The sequence below is a fragment of the Alnus glutinosa genome, chromosome 5 (assembly GCF_958979055.1).
Source record: "Alnus glutinosa chromosome 5, dhAlnGlut1.1, whole genome shotgun sequence".
NCBI classification, from domain to species: domain Eukaryota; kingdom Viridiplantae; phylum Streptophyta; class Magnoliopsida; order Fagales; family Betulaceae; genus Alnus; species Alnus glutinosa.
This window is the reverse complement of record NC_084890.1, coordinates 23693341-23714577: the sequence shown is the minus strand read 5'-3', so window position 1 is coordinate 23714577 and position 21237 is coordinate 23693341. Positions and strand designations below refer to the sequence as shown.

Sequence of the window (21237 nt, the reverse complement as noted above, 5' to 3'; positions counted from 1 at the left end):
AAAGACCGAAGCACGCCTTTTGCATCTTCCACTATCTGTCCGTAGATGCTCCAATTGATAATAAAAAAAACATAATTATCATCAATTTTGTTCATATGAGGTTTTCCTTTTTTTTGGGGGAAAATTTTGAACGTATTTTTTTTTTGTTGCATATTTATAGTGTCATGGTAGCGACCTGAGCCTTGACTTCCTTTCTAACTACCCTTTTATTTTATTTTTTAAAAGGGTCTAAAGTAAACGTAGGTTGCTGTCTAGGAAGATAACGGGGAACTTCGTTAGGATAGCTCTTGGAGGGCCTTGAAAGCGTAAGTTACAATGCAAGGAAGTTTAGGCAAGCGAGGGTGTCCTTTAGAGCTATGAAATAAGAAGAAGAGAGTAGAAGACTGTGAAAGCGTAAAGCCTTCTTAAGATGGTTCGAGCCTTGGAAATCAAAGTGGATGAGATTAATGTCAGTAATCTCTCCCTTGTCTTTCTGCTACTTTGCATATTTGTTGTCTTTTCAACCATGTCAATGATAATTTTTGCATGTGCCGATGGTACTAATGTGGAAGAAGATGCTGCTAAGAAAAAGAAAAAGAAAAAGGAGGAAGAAAGCAAAGCCAATAGAAATGAGGTCACCGCTGGTTGTTGCGATGGTGACTGCGGTGGTAGCTGCGGAGGTGGTGGCTGCGGAGGTGGATGTGGCGGTTGAATCCAGAACTTGCACTACCCTACTGTCATTTAATAATATATTAATACACTCGTCTTCCTCTTCAATAAGATTGTAATTTGCTCATCATCCATATTCAATAACAGGATGCAAGCTGAATATGAGCAATTCTTTATGTTCGATCCTTATCGAGTAGCTCTTTTTTAAGTGAAAAACAAAACTATATATATATATATGGTAGTGTGTCACTTTCACTTTTTGTTCAGAAAGCATATCCACGGATTCTCTTTCTTTTGGGGATATTTGGATTGATAGAGATCTATGGCTGGTACGTTGCTACTGCTTTCTTGTATATTCACCACCTGCATAGTATTGCTTTTCTCTCTAATCTTGCTTTACCTTTAGTTTAAGACATCGACTTTTATGGTTATTATGATTTTTTTTTAAAGCAAGATTAGAGAGGAAAACTATACGATGCAGGTGGTCGATATATATATATATATATATATATGAATGATACTATATAAATACGAAAGAACAGAATATACAAGCAGCAGAAACCAGCCATAGATCCCATGCACTATCAATCCATAGATCCCAAAAAGAATGAGAATCCGTGGATATGCTTTCTGAACAAAGAGTGAAAGTGACACTATACAATATGGTTTTGTTGTTGGAAGGACAGGCAAGTTTTTACATTATCCACGAATTTAATATAAACTCGATACGAAATGAGTAGATGAGGGCCGAGGGATCTGACTTGTTTAATTAAATGGATTGGGTTATGATTGATCTACGATTCTACATAATTTTATACCTATGCTTCGACACGATCAGAACCTGACACGTGACAATAGTGTTAGCAATTTTTGACACAACTCGCAAACTCGACATGAATCAAACACAAAATTAATTGATTAGGATTAAAGAGTCTTGCAAATTTAATTAAATAAATTATATTAAAATTAATTTATATAAATTTATATTCATGTCTTAACACAATTCGAAGCCAACACAACCCCCCCCCCCCCCCCCAGTTATCAATTTTAATTTTTGGTGGAGCTATGGAATTTAGTCTAGTCTGGTCTTACTTTTTATTCATGCATTCACGGAATATTTTGTTAATTAATGCAGCATTTAAGTGTTCGTAAAGCTCTTGTTTAAAAAGAAATATCTCCAAACAGTTGGGGGTAGAGAAATAATTCCTGCATTTATTTAGCAATCATTATTCTCACACCCACTCGATCTTTTTGCTTTTCTTTTCTGAAATCTGTAAACGTCAATAATCTATAATATTTAATATATTGTCGTTCGGATTTTAATGCTCTTTATAACAAGAGGATCATTTGTGACCACCAGCTCCCAGCTACAGATAATGCTGAGCTGCCAAAGAATAGCTCAGTTCACAATAATATATATATATATATATATATGAAGAAATTAAAATGGACAAAATTCTCAGTGAGAAGAAAAAAGATGGACATTTTATTTCTTTCTGCAAAATTTCTCAGCCCTATTTTACTTGACATGTCTGGTATGAATGCTATAACTAGTTGTGGATACCCACCGCCACTTGCCAAAGGGTAAGAACTCTAAAAGGGCAAGTAGCTAATTAGCCTAATTTACTTTGCCCCTCTGGGTTTACTCATGGACTTCTGTTTCAATAACTGAATGCATGGAGAATATTTTTAAAAAATAATAATAATAAAATAATAATAATAATAATAATTGAAAGGAGAAATGAATCATTACGAAAATGGTAAAAATATTCTCTTTTTCCGTCACAAAAATGGTAATATTTTAAAATATGTATAATCTCTTATCTTTATAGCTTACTTTATAAAAGCATAAAAAGGAGACACATGCATTTGTAAATCCAGTTCGTTATTGTTTGTACAATGTCAACTCTATTCTGAACTTATTCTTATGGTTACGATTCTCTTTCACAACGATTTTAGGGTTAAATATTTCTTTGGTACTTGTGGTAAGGTTTAAAATCAAAAGCTGTATCGGTTTTAAAAAGTATCACATGTAGTACTTGTCGTTAATGGAAAAACTCAATACTTGTGGTAAGGTTTAAAATCAAAAAGCTGTATCAGTTTCAAAAAGTATCACATGTGGTACTTGTTGTTAATGGAAAAACTCAATTGGTACTTCTGTCTAGGTTCCTTCCTTTTTTTTTTAACAAACGTCCACGCTACCCCCCTTAAAATGGTGACACTTGTTTTGGTTGCAAAATATTTCACCCAACTTGGACCATCCCACACCGTATATATATATATATCTCTCTCGTTAAAGAAGAAGAAGAAGATGATGAAAAAACATTAAAAAAAAAAAAAAAAAAAAAAAAAAAAAAAACCCAAGGGGTGGTTCAGCCACCCCCAAACAACAGTCGGAGGTGGTTCGAAACCACCGCAAATTTCAAAAAGAAAATTTCAATTTTTTTTAAATATATTCGATTTAAGAAATTTTCCTAAACATAATTTCTACTCTTTTCTTTTCTCGGTATTTGAAATTTTCAAAATAAAACAAAACAAAAAAATCGCACACCCGAACGAGCCTTTAAAATTGTTATTGGTTTTGTTATTTTGTTTTAATAAAGTTTGAGTATTTTGATAATAGGGTTGTTGTTTTAGTAAAGTATTGTGGTTAGGACTTGATGGATGGAAATTAGGGATGTGTGGGTGTTATGAATCGTTCTTTGGAGTTGTTAGGATTGAAAATGGCGGGATTTTTTATGTTGAAATGAAAAATGAAAAGGGGGGTCTTTTAAAATGGAGGGATGTAGTTTATTGTTCGGCACCTTGATGGTTGAGAGGTCCTTGGAATTTAAGTATGCAGTTATGAATTTTTGTGCATTATGATTGTTGTGATAGTTTTTGGAAATAAATTCGTATTGGTTTAGGTGATGTTATGAGGGTTAAATGTGGGTTCATTTATAAGTATTCTAAAAGTGTTATGGGAGCACTTGATGGTTGGAAGTTTGTCGGATGTTAGGATTTTGTTAGGTTGTTAATGTTGAGGACTTTGAAAAAAATGTAGAAGTTAACATTATATGATGTTGTTTTGACTTGAGTTGGAGTAGTGTTGTGATTGTGGTCAAGAACACGGAGTTTTTGAGATGGTGAGCATGAAACCATGAAGTTTTTAAAGTTTGGGATTTGTGGTTCGATAAAGTTATAGTTTAATGCATGGTTTGATTGTTGTGATAGTTTTTCGAAAGTAAGTTAAGTGTCTTTTTAATTTTACTGTAATGGCAAATATATAAGATAGAAGGGTTAATAAGAGAAATGGTGAAAATGTAAGTTTTTGGGTGTTTTTGAAGGTTATAAAACAATGTTAGGGCTCTTCAGTCGACCATAAATGGGTCTTGATTAACCGAGAATAACACATAGAGCAATTCAACATTCTTTGTTTGAACCTTTGTTGATGCTCGACCAACCGAGTAACATATAGAGGGGTTTAGTATATACCTTGCTCGATCGATTGAGGTAGCCTAGTTTTGAAAATTTGGCATTTTTCAAGAGCAAAGATATTTACGAGTCTGGAAAAAGCTTTAAGGCTTTCAATTGAAATAGGTTCTAACAAGTAACAGTAATGTAATGCATATGAACACAATATAGAATCAAAGACACATAAGCGAAGGAATTTTGCAAAAGTTGTAAGTAAAACTTTCCCACCGGCTATATTAAATCTATTTTACATGCCATTAGGTATACATATAATATTTTGTGATTATGAGGCCTGTAATTTAAGTATGTTAATATATGTTATCATATGTTATACTGTGCTTTACATGATTTAAAATAAATGAATTTGAAATAAGCAATTGAGTTTTGAGAAATGGAAAGACCAGTGTTTTAAACTAATGTTTTAGGAGAATGAAATGGAAAGATTAGTTTTACAAAGAATAAATTTTTGTGAGAAAATGTTTTGTCTAGAACCATAGTTTTGTGAGAAAATACACTCAACAATATAGTGCTAGGAGGAGACAATTTGACTAGCAAACCCATTGTTAAGTGGGGGTAATACGATTAGCAAACCCAATATTAAGCAAGGCAATACGCTTAATAGACCCAATGCTAGGAGGGGCAATGCGTCTAGTAAATTATAGAATGAAAGGATAAGGTTATGATTCTGTACATGCAATTATGAATATATGTTGCATATTATTTTTGTGACGACCCATTTTTTTTTAAACAATCACAAAATGAGTCATCATAGTGGCACGACTATTTGTCGCTCAGCCAACATATGATACATATCCCATAATATGTACCTGATAATCAAAGTTACATCTATGCAGCGGATAACATAATCAATGTGCAGCGGAACATATATCAATAGCTGAAACACATCTATATATACATAATTGTTGTTTATACAAAAGAGTCATACATGAGTCTATCTGTTTAAGACTTATCAACATAATCATTACAACACAAAAGAATGGCTTTACAAAATAATAAGTGACACACACGTCACAAGCCATATACAAAATATACAAAATAGTGGACAACCTGCGGTCCATCACATTACAATTTTCGCATCAAGCTTTAGTCGCAATATTCCAAATACATTGCTACGGTGTCGTCATCCACATCAGGTGTACTTGCAGCCAAAGGAACATCATCTATACGATTTTAGTGGTAGCCACATTCGTATAGGTGAAAGTATGAGTTCACCGCCTCAGTACATAATACAGAGGCCTTAGTGGTATAATATTCTCTAAGTTTTCGCATAGAACAAACCTTTCCTTTTATCATTCGTTTATAATAACAGCTACTATTTTAGTTATGAGAATCTATCCCTCGAAAACATAATGTAGCTGATAAAGTAAACACCGATCTTCAAAAAACATGGATGCATACTAGGTAGCTGTGAACATATATAGAGGTTCCAGTCATCTCACCTTGGAAGCATCTACATATAGACCCATCTAAAACATATTACTTTTATAATCGGCAGCTCAGGCATACACGTATGCGAGTAATCTCAAGCATACAAGTACGTCTAAGCAGGAAAACTAATGGCATCATGCTTGCTATACAGAGACATCATCATCTCCAAATATAGGCAACACTGTGTCTAAGTGCATTACATCTTAGTGCCTTTGAAACGTCGGCTCAGTCAAACATGCACACGAGCGAAGCTCTAGTATACAAGTACGCCTAAATTGGAAACCAAATGGCAGTCTACCTACCTACTCGAAGACACTTGCATTACCAAATCTAGTAGCGTAAATATTTAAGTACATTGAAGCTCAATACCTTTTAATCACTTATGCAATCCAGTCATAAACATATACATATGCGTTGTTCCCTTCAGCCTTATAAGCATATAGATACATCTAGCATTAAAACTACTACATATCACAAAAAACAACTTAAACACTTCAGCTAAACAATGTTATGCATGCTTGTCATTTTTCCCTTTGTTTCCATTTCTGGTTCTATTTGCCGTTTTGCGTTTGCCAAGGGCCTTGTACCTTGGTCTTGTTTATTGCCAAGGGCCTCGAACCCCGATCTTGTTTATTACTGTTCTCCATGCTCAAATACCATACCTTTACTTTTCATGATCATGCCTTTAAACACATACTTTCTTATAAACATAAACAATTCTGTTTCCCAGAAATCAACCCTAGAGGGGGGGTGAATAGGGTTGATGGCAAACTTTTCTTTTAATAAAAATTATACTGAATTAATAATTTAGAACAATATAAAATGCAGTATAATGCAAACAATATAAATATTGGAACAATAATAAAGAGATAGAGAGAGAGATTCAAACTCAGCGATTTATCGTGGTTCGGTCCACCTGACCTACGTCCACTCCCCAAGCACACCACTTGAGATTTCAATCCACTAAACCAAACTCCTTGCAGGTGGAGTTAAAACTTTTACACTTCAAGAGTACACTACTCTTCTTCACAAGGTGGAAAATCTCCTTCACACCTCACAAGGGTTACACCAACCCTCTTGATACAATAGATTGCGGATCAGATTTGAGATTTCTCTCACAATGACAATTCTCCTTTTTGAGAAGGATATACAATAAAGCTTTTACAACAATATCTCTCTCACTAGAACTCTTGTATGAATTGAACTTGAATGGCTCAAATGAACTTGAATATATGAAATGAAAGAATGCTTTGAGCTTTAAGCTTGTTTGTTTCTCACTTGATTGAATGATATAAAAATGAGAACCAAGGTCATGTATTTATAGGTCTAGCAAGAATATGACCGTTGGAGAGAATTTGAATTTTGCTAGCTAATTTTTCAAGTTGCAATCACATTTTCAAAGTTAGAAATTATTGCTAGCTAACTTTTCAAATTGCAACCAGATTTTCAAAGTCAGAAATTGTTGCTAGCTAACTTTTCAAATTTGCAACCAGATTTTCAAAGTCAGAAATTGTTAGCTAATTTTCCAAAGATGAAATCCGATTTTCAAAGACAAGAATTGTTGTTAGCTAATTTTCCAAAGATGAAATCTGATTTTCAAAGACAAGGATTATTATTAGCTAATTTTTCAAAAATGAAATCAGATTTTCAAAAACTCATGTATGCAATGTATGAATGATCTTAAGGTCGTTCTAGAGTAAGGAGCCTTAGAAGTTCAATCATATAGGAGCTTTACAAGAATACCCTAATAAAATACGGATTCTTCAATCTTGAGTTCTTCAGTGCTTAAAGGGCTTCTTGCTTTGAATTCCAAATGCCTTTGATTCTTTTTGGTCCTTTGAGAATGTGTGCTCGAATGTTTCTTGCAACTATCATACTTGAAGTAAATACATTAGAGCAACAAGATATAATTTGTTATCATCAAAATATTTGCAATATAATCGGATTGACGCCATAGGGCTAACAAATTCAACATGTCATTTTTTTCAAACAATTTGCATAGTTTAAATCCCAACCGCAGCATGCATCAAAACATAATTTAAGTTCCAACCGCAGCAGGCATCAAAACACAATAAAACATATCTCAAACCATTCTTTCATATTCGTAATTTCAAACACATAAACATCATCATATCTCAACATATTTAAATATAATAAAAATCATCCCGAAACACATAATCAACATATTGTCGGTTCGATATGCAAACAACATAACATTTCATTTCTATAAAATACTTAAAGCATAGTATCATTTTCTCAGTGAGTAGAATACTCACAATGGCCGTGTGGATGTTGGGCACAACTAGGTTCTCTAGACAACTCTTTGCAATGCACAATTTAAAAATGAATACACTGCACCACATTTATTAATTTGAACTCTAAATACCACAAATAGCACTTGAATCGCTCAAGAGCTGTATCGTTGGAATACCCATAAAATTTCTAGGTTTCCAAACACATACTCATTTACAATAAACATTAACACAACCACCATATCATTAACCCATAAGGTTTACTTAGGATTAAACACATAAAACACCACTTAAACAATTTATCCAAAATTTAGGGTTTGAGAAACTTACCAAAAGTTCACCCAAAATCTACTTGGAGTTTGGAGAATCTTTGAGAAGCTCCGAATTGCACAAAACTTAAAGAATAACCAAGATTAAACTCACATTTCTCAAGGTTTAACCAAAAATCTCAAAAATAAGAGTTTAGCGATTTACCTTAAAAAGTAGATCATCTTACGTAGATCACGTTTATGAAGTTAAATTTGAGGTATTAGGCTTAGATTTTCGTGGGTGGAGGTTTTTCTACAAAAACCCAAAGAGAAACCGTGTAGAACAATGAAAGGACCAAAAGAAATGAGTCAAAATAGCTCATTTTCGTGTTTTACCGCAGATGCCGTTTGGATGGGTTGCTTGAGGGTCCAGACGCGCACCTCATAGGTCACGCATGAAGCCCCTGCCTTGGCCATCCGGATGGACTACTTGAGGGTTTGGACGCAACCCCCAGGGACCTCGCGTCCCCAGCTCGTCGAGACGGGGAAAGGATGCGGGCTTTTATAGCCAAGGCTGTTCGGACGGTCTTCATGCCTGTCCAGACGCCCACACCAGAGAGCAAAATATTGCTCTCTGTGGCATCCGTCTGGACTCCATTCAGAGCTTGTCCGGACGTGGCGTTTAGATCCTCATTCCTTGGACTTACAAAATATTTTCTTGCATTTTTCTCGACACTTCCTTATTTCTAACCATTTATTTACTCTTAGTTTACATCTTAAATTCTCGAGTAATGTCTCGGACATTACAATTTTCATTATTGTCTTATACCAACTGTGATAACCTGGACTATATATGTATATTGATGCTCTCATATAATTCTAGAAAAAAAAAATGCTTTGATAATATCTCTAAATTAAAATGCTTTCGTACTGTTCCGCTAAAACATATCTCTACGCGATTTTGTGAAAAATTTACATCCATTTTTCAATGAAAGTTGTCTTGAGTTTTTGAGAACTAGTTTTTAAATGAATAAGAGAGAGAAATCTTAAATAAGGGCTCAGCCACAAACATGACCAATTAGATTGTTTTTACTTACTCAGCTATGAACTCATCATTTTCTCCTAGATTGTTAAATTTTACAGATATAGTAGTAGTAGGCGAAGAAGTCATCATTTCCTACCAACACTCAGACTATTATCCTTAAGGTTGCCGAGAAGTAGAAATCAGCCATAAAAGTGGATGCCATATGTGGCACTTTTGTGAATGTAACAAACAACATTTTGTCTAGATGTAATATATATATATTCAATTTATGTTTTATGCAAAAAGTGAGTTTGTGGTTTCAAAGAAAGAAAGAAAATAAAAATAAAAATAAAAAGAGAAAAGCTATTTTCTTCTGCATTATAGAGGTAAAGTAGTAGCGCCATATGGGATGGGCATGCTCCATCGACTTAATATTTTTCGGGGCGTTACACAACCGATTTTCTAAATTTTCTCTTTCATTTAATTTGAGGAGGCCCAATAGAGATGTGAAGTCCACAAAAAGGTAGAAAATGCAAAGTTTTAATCAAGCTTGAAGGAGTCATGTGACATTATTCTTCTTCGGTTAAGGCTACACCAACACGACGAAGAACATGGCAGAGCACACATTCACGTGAGCGACACGGAAATAGAAATTTTCTGCAATAGCTCAACCACCCATGGCCTATTTCAGCTCTTAACTGATCTTTCTATCACAAGTAACCAACTTCATGAATTGTTTCATGGGGAATGAAGAGAAATTATGATTTGGTAAGTAAGGATGTAATTTAGCCAATTTGTCGTCAAACCCATAGTGACTATGCATTATGTGGCTTGACACAATCAATGGGTATTTGGGAAACTTGATGGTAGAGGTGGTGTGCAGCAAAACAACATGCTAAACCTCAATTTAACTTTGATTAATCGCCCTTCTTCAAGTATTTTTGGTCATTAATGCTTCTCGAGGAGTCTAAGCAAACACCCAATTTTCACCTACCTATTGTATTGTGCACTCCTCAATAGAAATGGTAGTGTCACATGTCATCTTTTCCCACTACCTTTCTACCGTTGGAAGGGGACACACTCTCCTATAGAAGGAGGATCAACCCAAGCCTTAAAAAATTACACACAACATCACATGATAAAGAAAAACAAGCACAATATAGCAAAAACAAAAGAGAGGAAAGAATGTAGAGAGGAAAAACACCCATTTAAAAACCGAAGAAGTGTTCAGAAAGCAAATATCTTAGCCAAATTACCATTGGGCGTATGTGATGTTATTGTTAACTTGAGGTGACATCGTTTACTACTATAGAACCACACGATCGATAACATCTTCTTTCCCTTGATCACTTTCTCATTTCCTCACTTTATAAAGTTATTTTTTAATTTACATTGCAATTGTCACCGCAATTTACTGTTATTATATTGTAATTTGTAATCCATGTTATCGATGGAGTATAATTGCCACTACCCTTGTAACCAAACATAATTATCATCAATTTTGTTCATATTAGTTTTTTTTTTTGTGCATATTTATAGTGCCATGGTAGCTACCATCTACCTTATAGTGTCATTTCTACCGAATTAACACCAAAAAGAAAAAGAAAAAGAAAAAGCTGCCCACTACTCTTCTGCTTTACCAAAAGTGTTCCCATAGTGTGTAAACAAAAAGTTCAAAGATAAACTTTAAAAAAAAAGAAAAAAAGAAAAAAAAAAAGAAGGTACAAATATGACATACGTAATACAAACAAATGTAGTACGGTAATACTAGTAATTAACAGCAATCATTCCATGTACATTTGACTCCTTTATTTATTTATTTTTATTATTTATTTATTTTTATCTCCTCTGACACCTCAAAAGTTCTCTCCTCACGACCTAGAAAGGCCCCTAATACTTTTTTGACCCCAAAACAAAAACAAATTTAGGATCTTCTTGGCTGTGCTTTTAAAAAATTAGCCTACTAATAAATAAAATATTTTCAACCGTTCTATTTTTCTTAAACTAAAAACAAAGAGTAATGCTACATTCAACACAAATATCTTGTAAAATTAATGTGACAGAATTTACTAGTTATTGGATTAGCTCTTATTAAAAACAAAATATCCAATGATTAATAGACCTTGCAACATTAACTTTGTGAAATTTTTGTTGATGTTGATACTGTATGGAGTGTTACTATATAATAAAACGTAATTTTTTAAAAAAGAACATTTTTATTTCAAAACTATCTCATAATATTAATTAATGTGAAATTTTATACATTTGTGAGATAATTATAAAAATGGATAACTTTACAAAAGGGTATCGAACTATCAGTCGTTTTGAAAAAATGGTAATGAAATATCAAACGTTTCAAATTGGGGTAAGAAGTTTCCAAACATCTCACTTAAGGTTACTCCATTAGGATTTACAGTTAAATCTTGTCAAAATCTCAAAAATACCCCTTCGTTTATTTTTTTAAAAAAAAATTCAAAGATTTAGGTATAGGTATTTTTTCAAATTTCGTTAAATTTTGAGTAACACCTAAATCTTAACATTTTGTTTTCCTAAAAAAAAAAAAAAAAAAGGTTATTTTAGAAATTTTGGTAGGATTTAACAACAAATCTTAACGAAGTACCCTTAAGTGAGACGTTTGAAAACTTCTTACCTTAATTTGAGACGTTTGATAATTCAGTACCATTTTTTCAAAACGACAAATAGTTCGATACTCTTTTATGAAATTATCTTTTATAAAAAATAAAAATAAAAAGTAAATACAAACAGCACTGCTCTTTTAAGAAACACCATTCACACGCTTTCAGAAAATAAAATAAAAAACACTTTAAATCGTGTGATTTTCACCGCTTTTAGCTTTCCCTTGTCTCTACGGAAGGCGATTGGAGACACAATTCCGAAAATACCCTTGAATTGTCTTCAATGCTCGTAACAGACCCCTGTCCCTATTACACACATCTCCATCACAATGTGGCACGGTCCCCACTGATGCATGGGGCAATAAAAGATTATTCTTAATATTTTTCTTTCAAGTTATTTTTTAATATATATGGCTACTGAAAATTTGCGCTGTGCTTGATTATTCTATTGATTTGATTGTTTTCTAAGAAACCGAAGAAACCCATTATCACATGGCCTGGCTGGACAAGAGATCGTAGATGTTACTTCAAAGTTTGTCATTAATATAGAAATTCTCCCTTAATGAATACAAATCTTTTTGTTGGTCAACTTTTGTTTGCATATTAGTACTGTTTTGTGTTTGTTTAGAGATGCTCTGAGCCAAGTTCTAGAAAAGCAATGAGTGTGTTTCACGGCAAAGGACCCACATGTGTGTGTGGGGGATTGGGGTTTCAGAGCGTGCATTAATAAAGGCCCATCTTGTGCTCTTGCATGAATGATGGTGTTAGGGACAAAATTTTTTTTAGCACAGTGGCTTTCTTGTACTTTTTCTTTAATGATAATAAGTGGTTTTGGTGCCCTGTGTCCTGTGAGGGTTTGAATTTGGGAATCTTCTTGGTGGGGGTTTTAAGGGAGGAAAAAAATTAGTAGTAAGACTTTGGGTTTGTCTGTGAACAGCTGGGTGGTTTTGGGGGCAGAAGATTGGAGGGGTTGACCTAATTTGGGTGTCTGGTTGAGGGATTTCTTTTGGGGCTGTGGCCTGTGGGATTAGATTTGATTTGGGTCATTTTTTTGGAAGTGGGTATGTGTTAATGGAGTGGTTTTAGGTTTTTTTTTTTTTTTTTTTTTTTTTTTTTTTTTTTTATGGGTTTTGGACTGGGTTTTTGAAGGCATATATACTGGTAGATTTGGGGCAGTTTTGCTAGAAAATTTAGTGGGGTTCTGCGAATTCAAGTGCTGTTTTTGGCTGGTATATAAGGGAAGAAACCACATTGTGGTGCTTTTTCAAGTGTCTGAGAGACTTTTACTTGGCTTGAGAATTTCGGGTCTGGTTGTTCATGGTTTTTCTCAGTGTTGCTTAAGGGCAAAAATCAACTGGGTTTCTGTTTCTTCTACAAAGATTTCTCTACTTGAAGCAAAGGGTTTTCTCAGTGTGAGATAGAGGCCGAGGAGGTTTTATTGTGTGAAAATGGCTTGCATGAAACTGGGATCCAAAACTGATGCATTCCAACGGCAAGGGCAGGCCTGGTATGTAATTGGGTCTATGTGATATTTATCCTTTCTATGATGCTTTCATGAAATCTATTGACTTTTGTACGACTTAATGTTGAGCACAAAAAGTCTACTCTCTCCCTATCACAGGCAATTATTCTTAGTTAAAGTTGTTAGAGATGTTTCATGCGAAAAGATCTGTTTGTGTTTAGCTAATTGCAGGGGTATAGCTCTGCGATCTGAACGGACAAGTAATTTTTTCTTGAAAAAATAGGAAGCTTGCTCGTTCTTTGTCGGTTTATGACTCACAATCTTGTGTCTCTCGTTTTTTTTTAAGCTTCACTTTCGTATGTTAAGAAAACTTTTCTGTGTAGCTTTTGAGTTGAAATTGAGTTCGTTAAATAGTTGTTTGGGAAGATGTGCATGCATTGCTGATAATATATTGCCTAAATAGAACTTTGATGAAGTGGCAATTGGTGAATGGTTTTCAATTTTCCATTAATTATGTGGAAATGGTAGTTGACGAATGGTTCAACTAATTTAGGTAGACGGTCCTTCTTAACTGGGTGCCACAAACAATTTTTTAAGCTTCCTAAAGCTGATGGACATTTTCAGCTGCTTTATCACAGATATCCCTGTGGTTGTCTGATTTGACTCTTTAAAACTAATCTTATTCATCATATTGGTTTTTTCATTTGACTAATATGTGCTTCAGCCATTAGATCTCGTATAGTCAGAATGATCCAGGCCCAGGATCTGGGTATTTTTCATTTTAAATAAATTTAACATACAAGCCCCCACCCCCCGTTTTTGTCAAAATCGCCACAGTGAGTGAAGTATGGTTATTTTCCTTAGTTTTATGAACCGATGGCAGCAAATGCGGTCATGTGTTGTGTTGTAATTAACTATACTCAAGCCATAGAATGCTTAAAACACAACACATGCCTGCATTTGCTGCCATCAGTTCATAAAACTAAAGATTATGGGACGGGGGGAAGTTTTTATTTTTTATTTATTTATTTTATTGATAAGTTACACGCACCCAGTGGGACATGAACCCATGACCTTACCCTCCACCTTGCTACAAATAAAGGAAATACCATTTTAGCTAAAGCTCATTGGTAAACGAGGAAGTTCTTAAGGATGGTAAAGGTTGTTTGGCTTTGACCTTCAAGCCAAAAATGCTTGAGTTTGGTTTAGCATTTGACCTTCAATTACTTTTTTTTATTAATTTTTTTTTTCTTAGTGCTTTTTTATTCTGGGAAAGTGTGACTTCTTCTAAACTTTCTCCCCCCCTCCATGATCAAAGAATGTAAGAAATTGAACAATGAATATCTCTCATTAAGTTTATGACTTAGGATTTATCATATGTAAGACCAACGGGCTAGGAAGGATGGGTATAGGTATAGTGTATGTTGACAATTGGACAGGAGGGATATAGATAACAAAAAGGTTTCTAGTTGTAAACTTTAAGTACATTAAGCACACATACATTGATAAAGTTATTGGATATATTTGCAGATATATAGCTTTATTCGCCAAGTTTGGTATATTTTTGATAAGTAAATGAGGGGTGCAACACAAGGACTTCCCAGATATCCAAGGAGTATTGGTGTCTGATAAGTATATGATGTGGATATGGCTCTCTTATAGAAGCATCCATGGGCTCACATTTAGTGTATTACGTGCCAGAACTTATATGGCCTCTTGTAGATTGTCTTGTGGTTAGAATAAATAATCTGAGACTGTTTCACAAATGATCATTCATATATTTATGTATACACTTGCATTCTTTGTGTATTTAGTCTTGTGGTTATCACAATGACACAACTTTAAGTGGTCTGCAAGATGAAAGAAGAAAGAATCGAAGATGAGTGTATCTTCTGTTGATGGTTGAATTTATCAGAACATATAAGTCATTATATGACTCTAGTATGTACAAACCTTAAACTTTTATGATATGGAAACCTATTTCATAAGATGGTTCTTCAACTAAGAGGACCATTGGTAACACTATTCAAATAGTATCATTGAGATCAGTTTATATTTTTCTTTTAATTGCTAAAACACGGCTTAAAGGATTATTTATCATGTGCACTTCATGACGGATTATTGCTTTATTATTGTATTTTCAATTTGCCATTTTTAATGGGTGATATACCCCAGGTTCTTTACTTGATCACACAAGTGCTGCTTCACTTACATGTGTGTGTGCGTATGACAACACTTATTTGTTCTTCCCTTCTTTTTGACCTTTCATATACCTGTAATATTATAGGTTCTGCACATCTGGGCTTCCTAGTGATATTGTTGTTGAAGTTGCGGAGATGTCCTTTCATCTTCACAAGGTGGGTATTTACTATGTTTATATTGAATTCTTTTTGAGATATATATTGTCATTATACTCTACTTGAATTTATAAAATTGTTTAAAATAATTTGTTTTACCTTTTCAAAAACCTTATGTTGCTTCCTTTAATTAGTGGAGTTAATTCATTGGGAAAATGATCATTTATAATGCTTATATACCCAGATTCTGCTTGCCAGGGCTATTAACAATGAACAAGTTTTCAATTACCTGTCCAATAGTCTCTTGGTGTAGAATTAGGTTTAGATTTTAGTAATTCTTCATCCTCCCCCTCCATTTTGAAACCTTGCCTCTTGATTATTGTAAGTTGCATGTTTTGCTACATTGTCAGAAATTTTCTTCTCTTGATTTCTTGCTCAAGCTTGTTGTTGACTCCTACTCAAGGTGGGGGCAGTCTCGTTATAACGTGGACCTGCATGTCAAACTAACTAGAGATCAGCATATGATCATTGTAAAGAACTTTTGATGAACTGCACTTTATTAAGTCTATCTTTTATTTTTCCTTTTGTAATTGTCCTGTTCAGTTTACCTTGTTGTCCAGTAAATTATGCATTAAATGATTGCAGGAATTTTTTATTGCTTCATATCAGCTGTAAGGTATAGTTCTTACTTGTTTAGGTGTATAATTTCTTACACTTTTTAATAATTGATAATGCAGTTCCCTTTGCTCTCTAGAAGCGGGGTTATGGAAAAATTGATTGCAGAAGCATCTGAAGAAGGAGAAGAAGGATGTGTCATAAACCCTCCTGACATTCCTGGTGGGGCTAAAACGTTTGAACTTGTGGCCAAGTTCTGCTATGGAGTGAAGCTTGAACTTACGTCCTCAAATGTTGTGTACCTACGCTGTGCGGCCGAGCATCTTGAAATGAAAGAGGAGTATGCTGAAGGCAATTTGATTACTCTGGCCGAGACCTTTCTGAATCAAGTAGTTCTTCGAAGTTGGAAAGACTCACTAAAGGCTCTGCAAACCTGCGATGATGTTCTCCCCTATGCTGAAGAACTTAACATTACAAAAAGGTGCATTGAGTCGCTAGCTGCTAAGGCATGTACTGACCCAAATCTATTTGGCTGGCCTGTTACGGAGCACAGTGGGCCCATGCAGAGCCCCGGAGGGAGTGTGTTGTGGAATGGGATAAGTACAGGGGCTAGACCAAAGAATTCAAGTTCAGATTGGTGGTATGATGATGTATGTACTTTAAGTTTGCCTCTCTATAAAAGGTTGATTTCAGTCATGGAAACTCGGGGCATCAAACAGGATATTATTGCTGGGTCCCTCACTTCCTATGCAAAAAGGTACCTGCCAGGTTTCAATCGGCGTCAGGGAGCCAGTGAGTCCAGTAACCGTCTGGCACCGGTGGCTATGGGGGCTCCACCATCAGAAGAAGACCAGAAGCTTTTCTTGGAAGAGATTGATAGGCTACTTCCAATACAAAAGGGCCTAGTGCCAACTAAGATCCTATTTGGTCTACTTCGAACATCCATGATTCTGCGAGTGAGCCAGTCTTGCATATCAAATTTGGAGAAAAGGATTGGAATGCAGCTTGATCAAGCTACAGTGGAAGATCTGTTGATGCCCAATTTCTCTTATTCCATGGAGACACTATACAATGTTGACTGTGTGCAACGGATTCTTGAGCACTTTATTGACATGGATCAGGTTTCAGGTGGGGCCTCTCCATGTGCAATTGATGATGGCCAATTGATTGGCTCACCTTCATTGACACCAGTCACAATGGTAGCCAAGTTAATCGATGGGTACCTTGCAGAGGTTGCCCCTGATGTTAATTTGAAGCTCCCCAAATTTCAGGCTCTTGCTGCTGCAGTTCCTGACTATGCAAGGCCGTTGGATGATGGTCTTTATCGTGCGATAGACATTTATCTGAAGGTACTGCTTATTTCATTGTCACATAGAAATCCTGGGCCTGAATAGCTTATAATTCATTTTGACTCCTAGCATAGTTGAACAGGAAATTGTGTGAAAGAACATACCGTGTCTTTAGCCCAAACTCACTACTCTCAATCCTGACCAATTTCAGCTGTTGACCGCACCCAATTTGAATCACCTCAATTCAAATTCAGTTGGGCAGGGTTACAATTTTGGCAGGATTTGGTTTCTTTGATTTTTGATTTTTTAGATCTTATTTTCTTTTTCTTTGGCTTTTCTTTTCTTTCTCCTATTAGAACGTGCCCCCATGTTTATGTAGTTGGTACTTGATTCATGAAAGTTTGGCTGACACTCAGCACTGCAACACCAAGTTGCTTCTCTCTGTGTGAAACTGAAACAAACTAATGCCACCAACCAAAGCGGGTTTCACATCGACTTGGTTTCAGTCTGGAAATTTTTTGCCAGACAGGGCTACCTTCTGCTGAGTCCCCAATTTTTAATCCTTATGTCCTTTTTATTTGTATTTATTTGCACTTAATTGACAGAGCAATGAGCTTCAAGATTGTTGCTGTTGTGCACTGGATTTACCAGGGTCTGAAATCATGTTATAGGCCCTTAGAAAAATGAAAAGGAGAAAAAAAGAAAAAAAAAAAGAAGACAAAAAACGTATACTAGATTGGAAACACGCTCTTTAAGATTGGGCTAATTTGGTTTCCCTTTGGTTGTCAAACCTGCAGTCACACCCATGGTTGGCCGAGTCCGAAAGAGAACAACTCTGCAGGCTGATGGACTGCCAGAAGCTTTCCTTAGAAGCTTGCACCCATGCTGCACAGAATGAGAGGCTTCCGCTTAGAATAGTTGTTCAAGTTCTCTTCTTTGAGCAGCTTCAGCTTAGGACATCCATTGCTGGCTGCTTTCTGGTTTCAGAGAATCTTGATGGATCAAGACAGTTAAGAAGTGGGCTTGCTGGATCTAATGAAGGAGGAGGAGGAGGAGGAGGAGGAGGAGGCTGGGCCACCGCTGTGAGGGAGAATCAGGTTTTGAAGGTGGGAATGGATAACATGAGGTTGCGAGTATCCGAGCTCGAAAAGGAATGTACAAACATGAGGCAGGAGATTGAAAAGTTGGGTCGTGTAAAGGGTTCTAGTGCCTGGGGAAGCGTGTCGAAGAAATTCGGGTTTAAGTTGAAGTCTCAGATGTGCAGTGCTCAAGCTGAATCTGTTAGCAATCAGAATACTGGTAATGGGAAGGTCGAGAAGTTGAAGGAAAGGCATGGAAAGAACAAGAAAAACTCATCTCATATTGAATAGACCACCCTTTCTTAATTATTTATTATTTTGTATCATTTCCTTTATAAGTTCTTATCATTTGTAGTTCCACTTTCTTTCTTTTTTTTGTCCTCTCCAAGTTAGAAACAAAGATTTCATCTCCCCGCTTCTGTTTGTTTTCTTTTAGTTTTTCCATCATCTTAACCAAGTATGATATAGAGATGGATGGAAGAAAGTGTAATGTGTTTCTTGTAACTGAAGCAAGGGTCTCTCTCTGTGTACAATTTAATAACGTACGTCAATGTCAATGTCAATGTCAAAGTCAGTACGTTTCTTGTTAGATTAAAATAATAATTTTCTTATTTTATTAAATATTATGTATTTTTTTATTTATTTTTTTTTAAATTAAAATCTTCAAAAATAGATGGGCGGCTACCCAAAGCTTTTAAAATTGGAAATTAGAAATACAGAGTAAATTGTAATCGTGCGATTACTTCGAGATTTATTTTAAGAATGAACATAAATTTCTTATAAATTGGTTTATAGGAATTAGTTGTAAAGTTTGTATTTGATGTTTCGCTTGTTTAGGCGTAAAATGTTTTCTAAAATATATTTTCTGCATTTTTCGGTATTTGATGATGGCAAAATAATGGTCAATGAAAATTATTTTTAGTTTGATCATAAAAGTTTTTATAATTTTTAGAAAACTGTAAATCTTTTTTTGGATTTAATCTCTTTATTTTTACACACACATTTGTGGGAATCTGTTACCGCCAGATACTGAAGTTTGTTGGTAACTCGAATTTACCGTTGAAGATTCCCAAATTTTGGTATCCAATTGTCAGAATTCGGGGGCCCTTTTTTTTTTTTTTTTTTTTCGGATTCTAACGAGTTTGGCCGGAATCTGAAAATTTCTGTCGGAATCTGGCGACTTTGTCGGATTTTGGCCTTTTTTCCAGATTACGACAACGGTTGCCAGATTCTGTTTTATGCCGTCGGTGATTTTTTCATACAAGCCAAACGTTGGAAAATATTTTTAGGAAATTCATATTTTTTGAAAAATAATTTCATTGAAAATATTTTACGACGAAAAACATTTTGCGTTGAAACAAACGAATCATAATTTTTTCATTTTAACAAGGATGACATGTGTTTTTTAAGCATGTAAGAAACATATATTTTCTTATTAATACTATTAAAAAAAGGTCCAAAATTAGCTACCAACCAATTTGTAGCGGTTTAATAAATTGACAAGTGTCTTAAACCATGTGAGAGACATATACAATTTCAATGTACTTTAACCATGTTAACTTCCTTTTTCTTTTCTTTTTTTTTTCTTTTTTTTCAATTTTCTGTTTTATCGTGATGAGCAGGTTCATTTTGTTAGATTTTTTTTCCTGCTTATAACCCCAGAAAATTTAGCATTTTCTTTTATGAGAACCCAAAATTTTTTTTGTTATAATATTAAGTATAATTAATTAAAAGAGATTTTTTTTTTTTTTTTTTTGTATAATATTAAGTTAAAAAAAAAAAAAAAAAAACGTGGCAGAAGCCTCTAGATCGAAGTCTTCTTCCCCAGCCAAACCAGCCCTCAAACGTGTCTCAGAAATTTTTCTTTTTTTTCGCCACATCTCCCTTCCTCTTCCATACGTTGCAGTTCATTTTTCCACACTTTGCAGCTCACCTGCAACACGTTGCAGCCATGCCTGACCTTCTCAGAATGATGCAGCCACGAACGCCTCTTCTCCTCCTCACCTCCTCTAAAGCTAACATGCACTGGGGTAGAATCAAAAGAACAGCAGGTATTATTTTCTCTCTGTTTTGTCTAGTTGCTGCGCTTGTTTCAAGTGTTTAAGGATTGATAGCATTGAGTTTTATTTTTATTTTTTATTTTTATTTAAAAGGCATTTGTCGTATGCGTAACCCATAATGGGAGGAATAATGATTCCCTTACAACTTTCGCACAACTTCCAATATTACTTCTAAACACATTGGGTGATACCCATATTTGTTGTACGCGTAACCCTTAATGTGAACAACTCTCATACAACCCCTAGGCATATTGAATGGGGCTTACATGTGGGACCCACATACATAGGTTACATCCAATGTATATGGAGTAATGCTAAAAATACAATCTCATTCCAACTATTGCATAACTCCAAGGCATAATGGGGTGTGATCCATCAATGAGTCCCACCCCATTGTGCCTTGAAGTTGTGCAATAGTTGGGGTGGGGTTGTTCGTGAATCAGAGTCCATGTATATGAATTATGTGGGAGTTGTGTGAGAGGGGTTGTAAGAGAATTACTCTTCTAACGAGAGACATGGTGGTGTGAAAGAAAACAAAATAAACGTATAGATAATATTTTTGTTTTATTTTATTTTGGATGAAATAAAATTTTTAATTTTTTTTTTTTAAGAATAATACTAAAAAATTGCACTCCTATGACATTCTCTCTTCATCCTAGTGAGCTGAAATAATAGTGCCGATTAGTTTTTAATTTTTAATTAAGATTAATTTAAAGGCTGATAGG

The 21237-nt window shown here is 34.9% G+C and overlaps 1 protein-coding gene and 1 long non-coding RNA gene across 2 annotated transcripts; both read left to right on the top strand.

The window, feature by feature from the left end:
• The first annotated feature begins 239 nt into the window (after positions 1 to 239).
• On the top strand, positions 240 to 918 carry LOC133869761 (uncharacterized). Its single transcript, XR_009900526.1, has 2 exons — positions 240 to 448; positions 555 to 918. It is a non-coding gene; the product is annotated as an uncharacterized LOC133869761 (long non-coding RNA).
• Positions 919 to 12206: 11288 nt separating this feature from the next.
• On the top strand, positions 12207 to 19026 carry LOC133868102 (BTB/POZ domain-containing protein At1g30440). The gene is made up of 4 exons (XM_062304923.1): positions 12207 to 13217; positions 15460 to 15529; positions 16207 to 17433; positions 18171 to 19026. Exons 1-4 carry the CDS (start codon positions 13159 to 13161, stop codon positions 18741 to 18743), a joined length of 1929 nt encoding a protein of 642 aa, XP_062160907.1. The 5' UTR covers positions 12207 to 13158; the 3' UTR covers positions 18744 to 19026.
• The last annotated feature ends 2211 nt before the right edge of the window (positions 19027 to 21237 follow it).

What these genes read in the sequence shown, in the direction of transcription:
- LOC133868102 (XM_062304923.1), top strand. Translation starts at nt 13,159, where the DNA reads ATGGCTTGCATGAAACTGGGATCCAAAACTGATGCATTCCAACGGCAA. An exon ending in CAACGGCAAGGGCAGGCCTG is followed by an intron (nt 13,218 to 15,459) that starts GTATGTAATTGG and finishes GTAATATTATAG; the next exon opens with GTTCTGCACATCTGGGCTTC. An exon ending in TGTCCTTTCATCTTCACAAG is followed by an intron (nt 15,530 to 16,206) that starts GTGGGTATTTAC and finishes TTGATAATGCAG; the next exon opens with TTCCCTTTGCTCTCTAGAAG.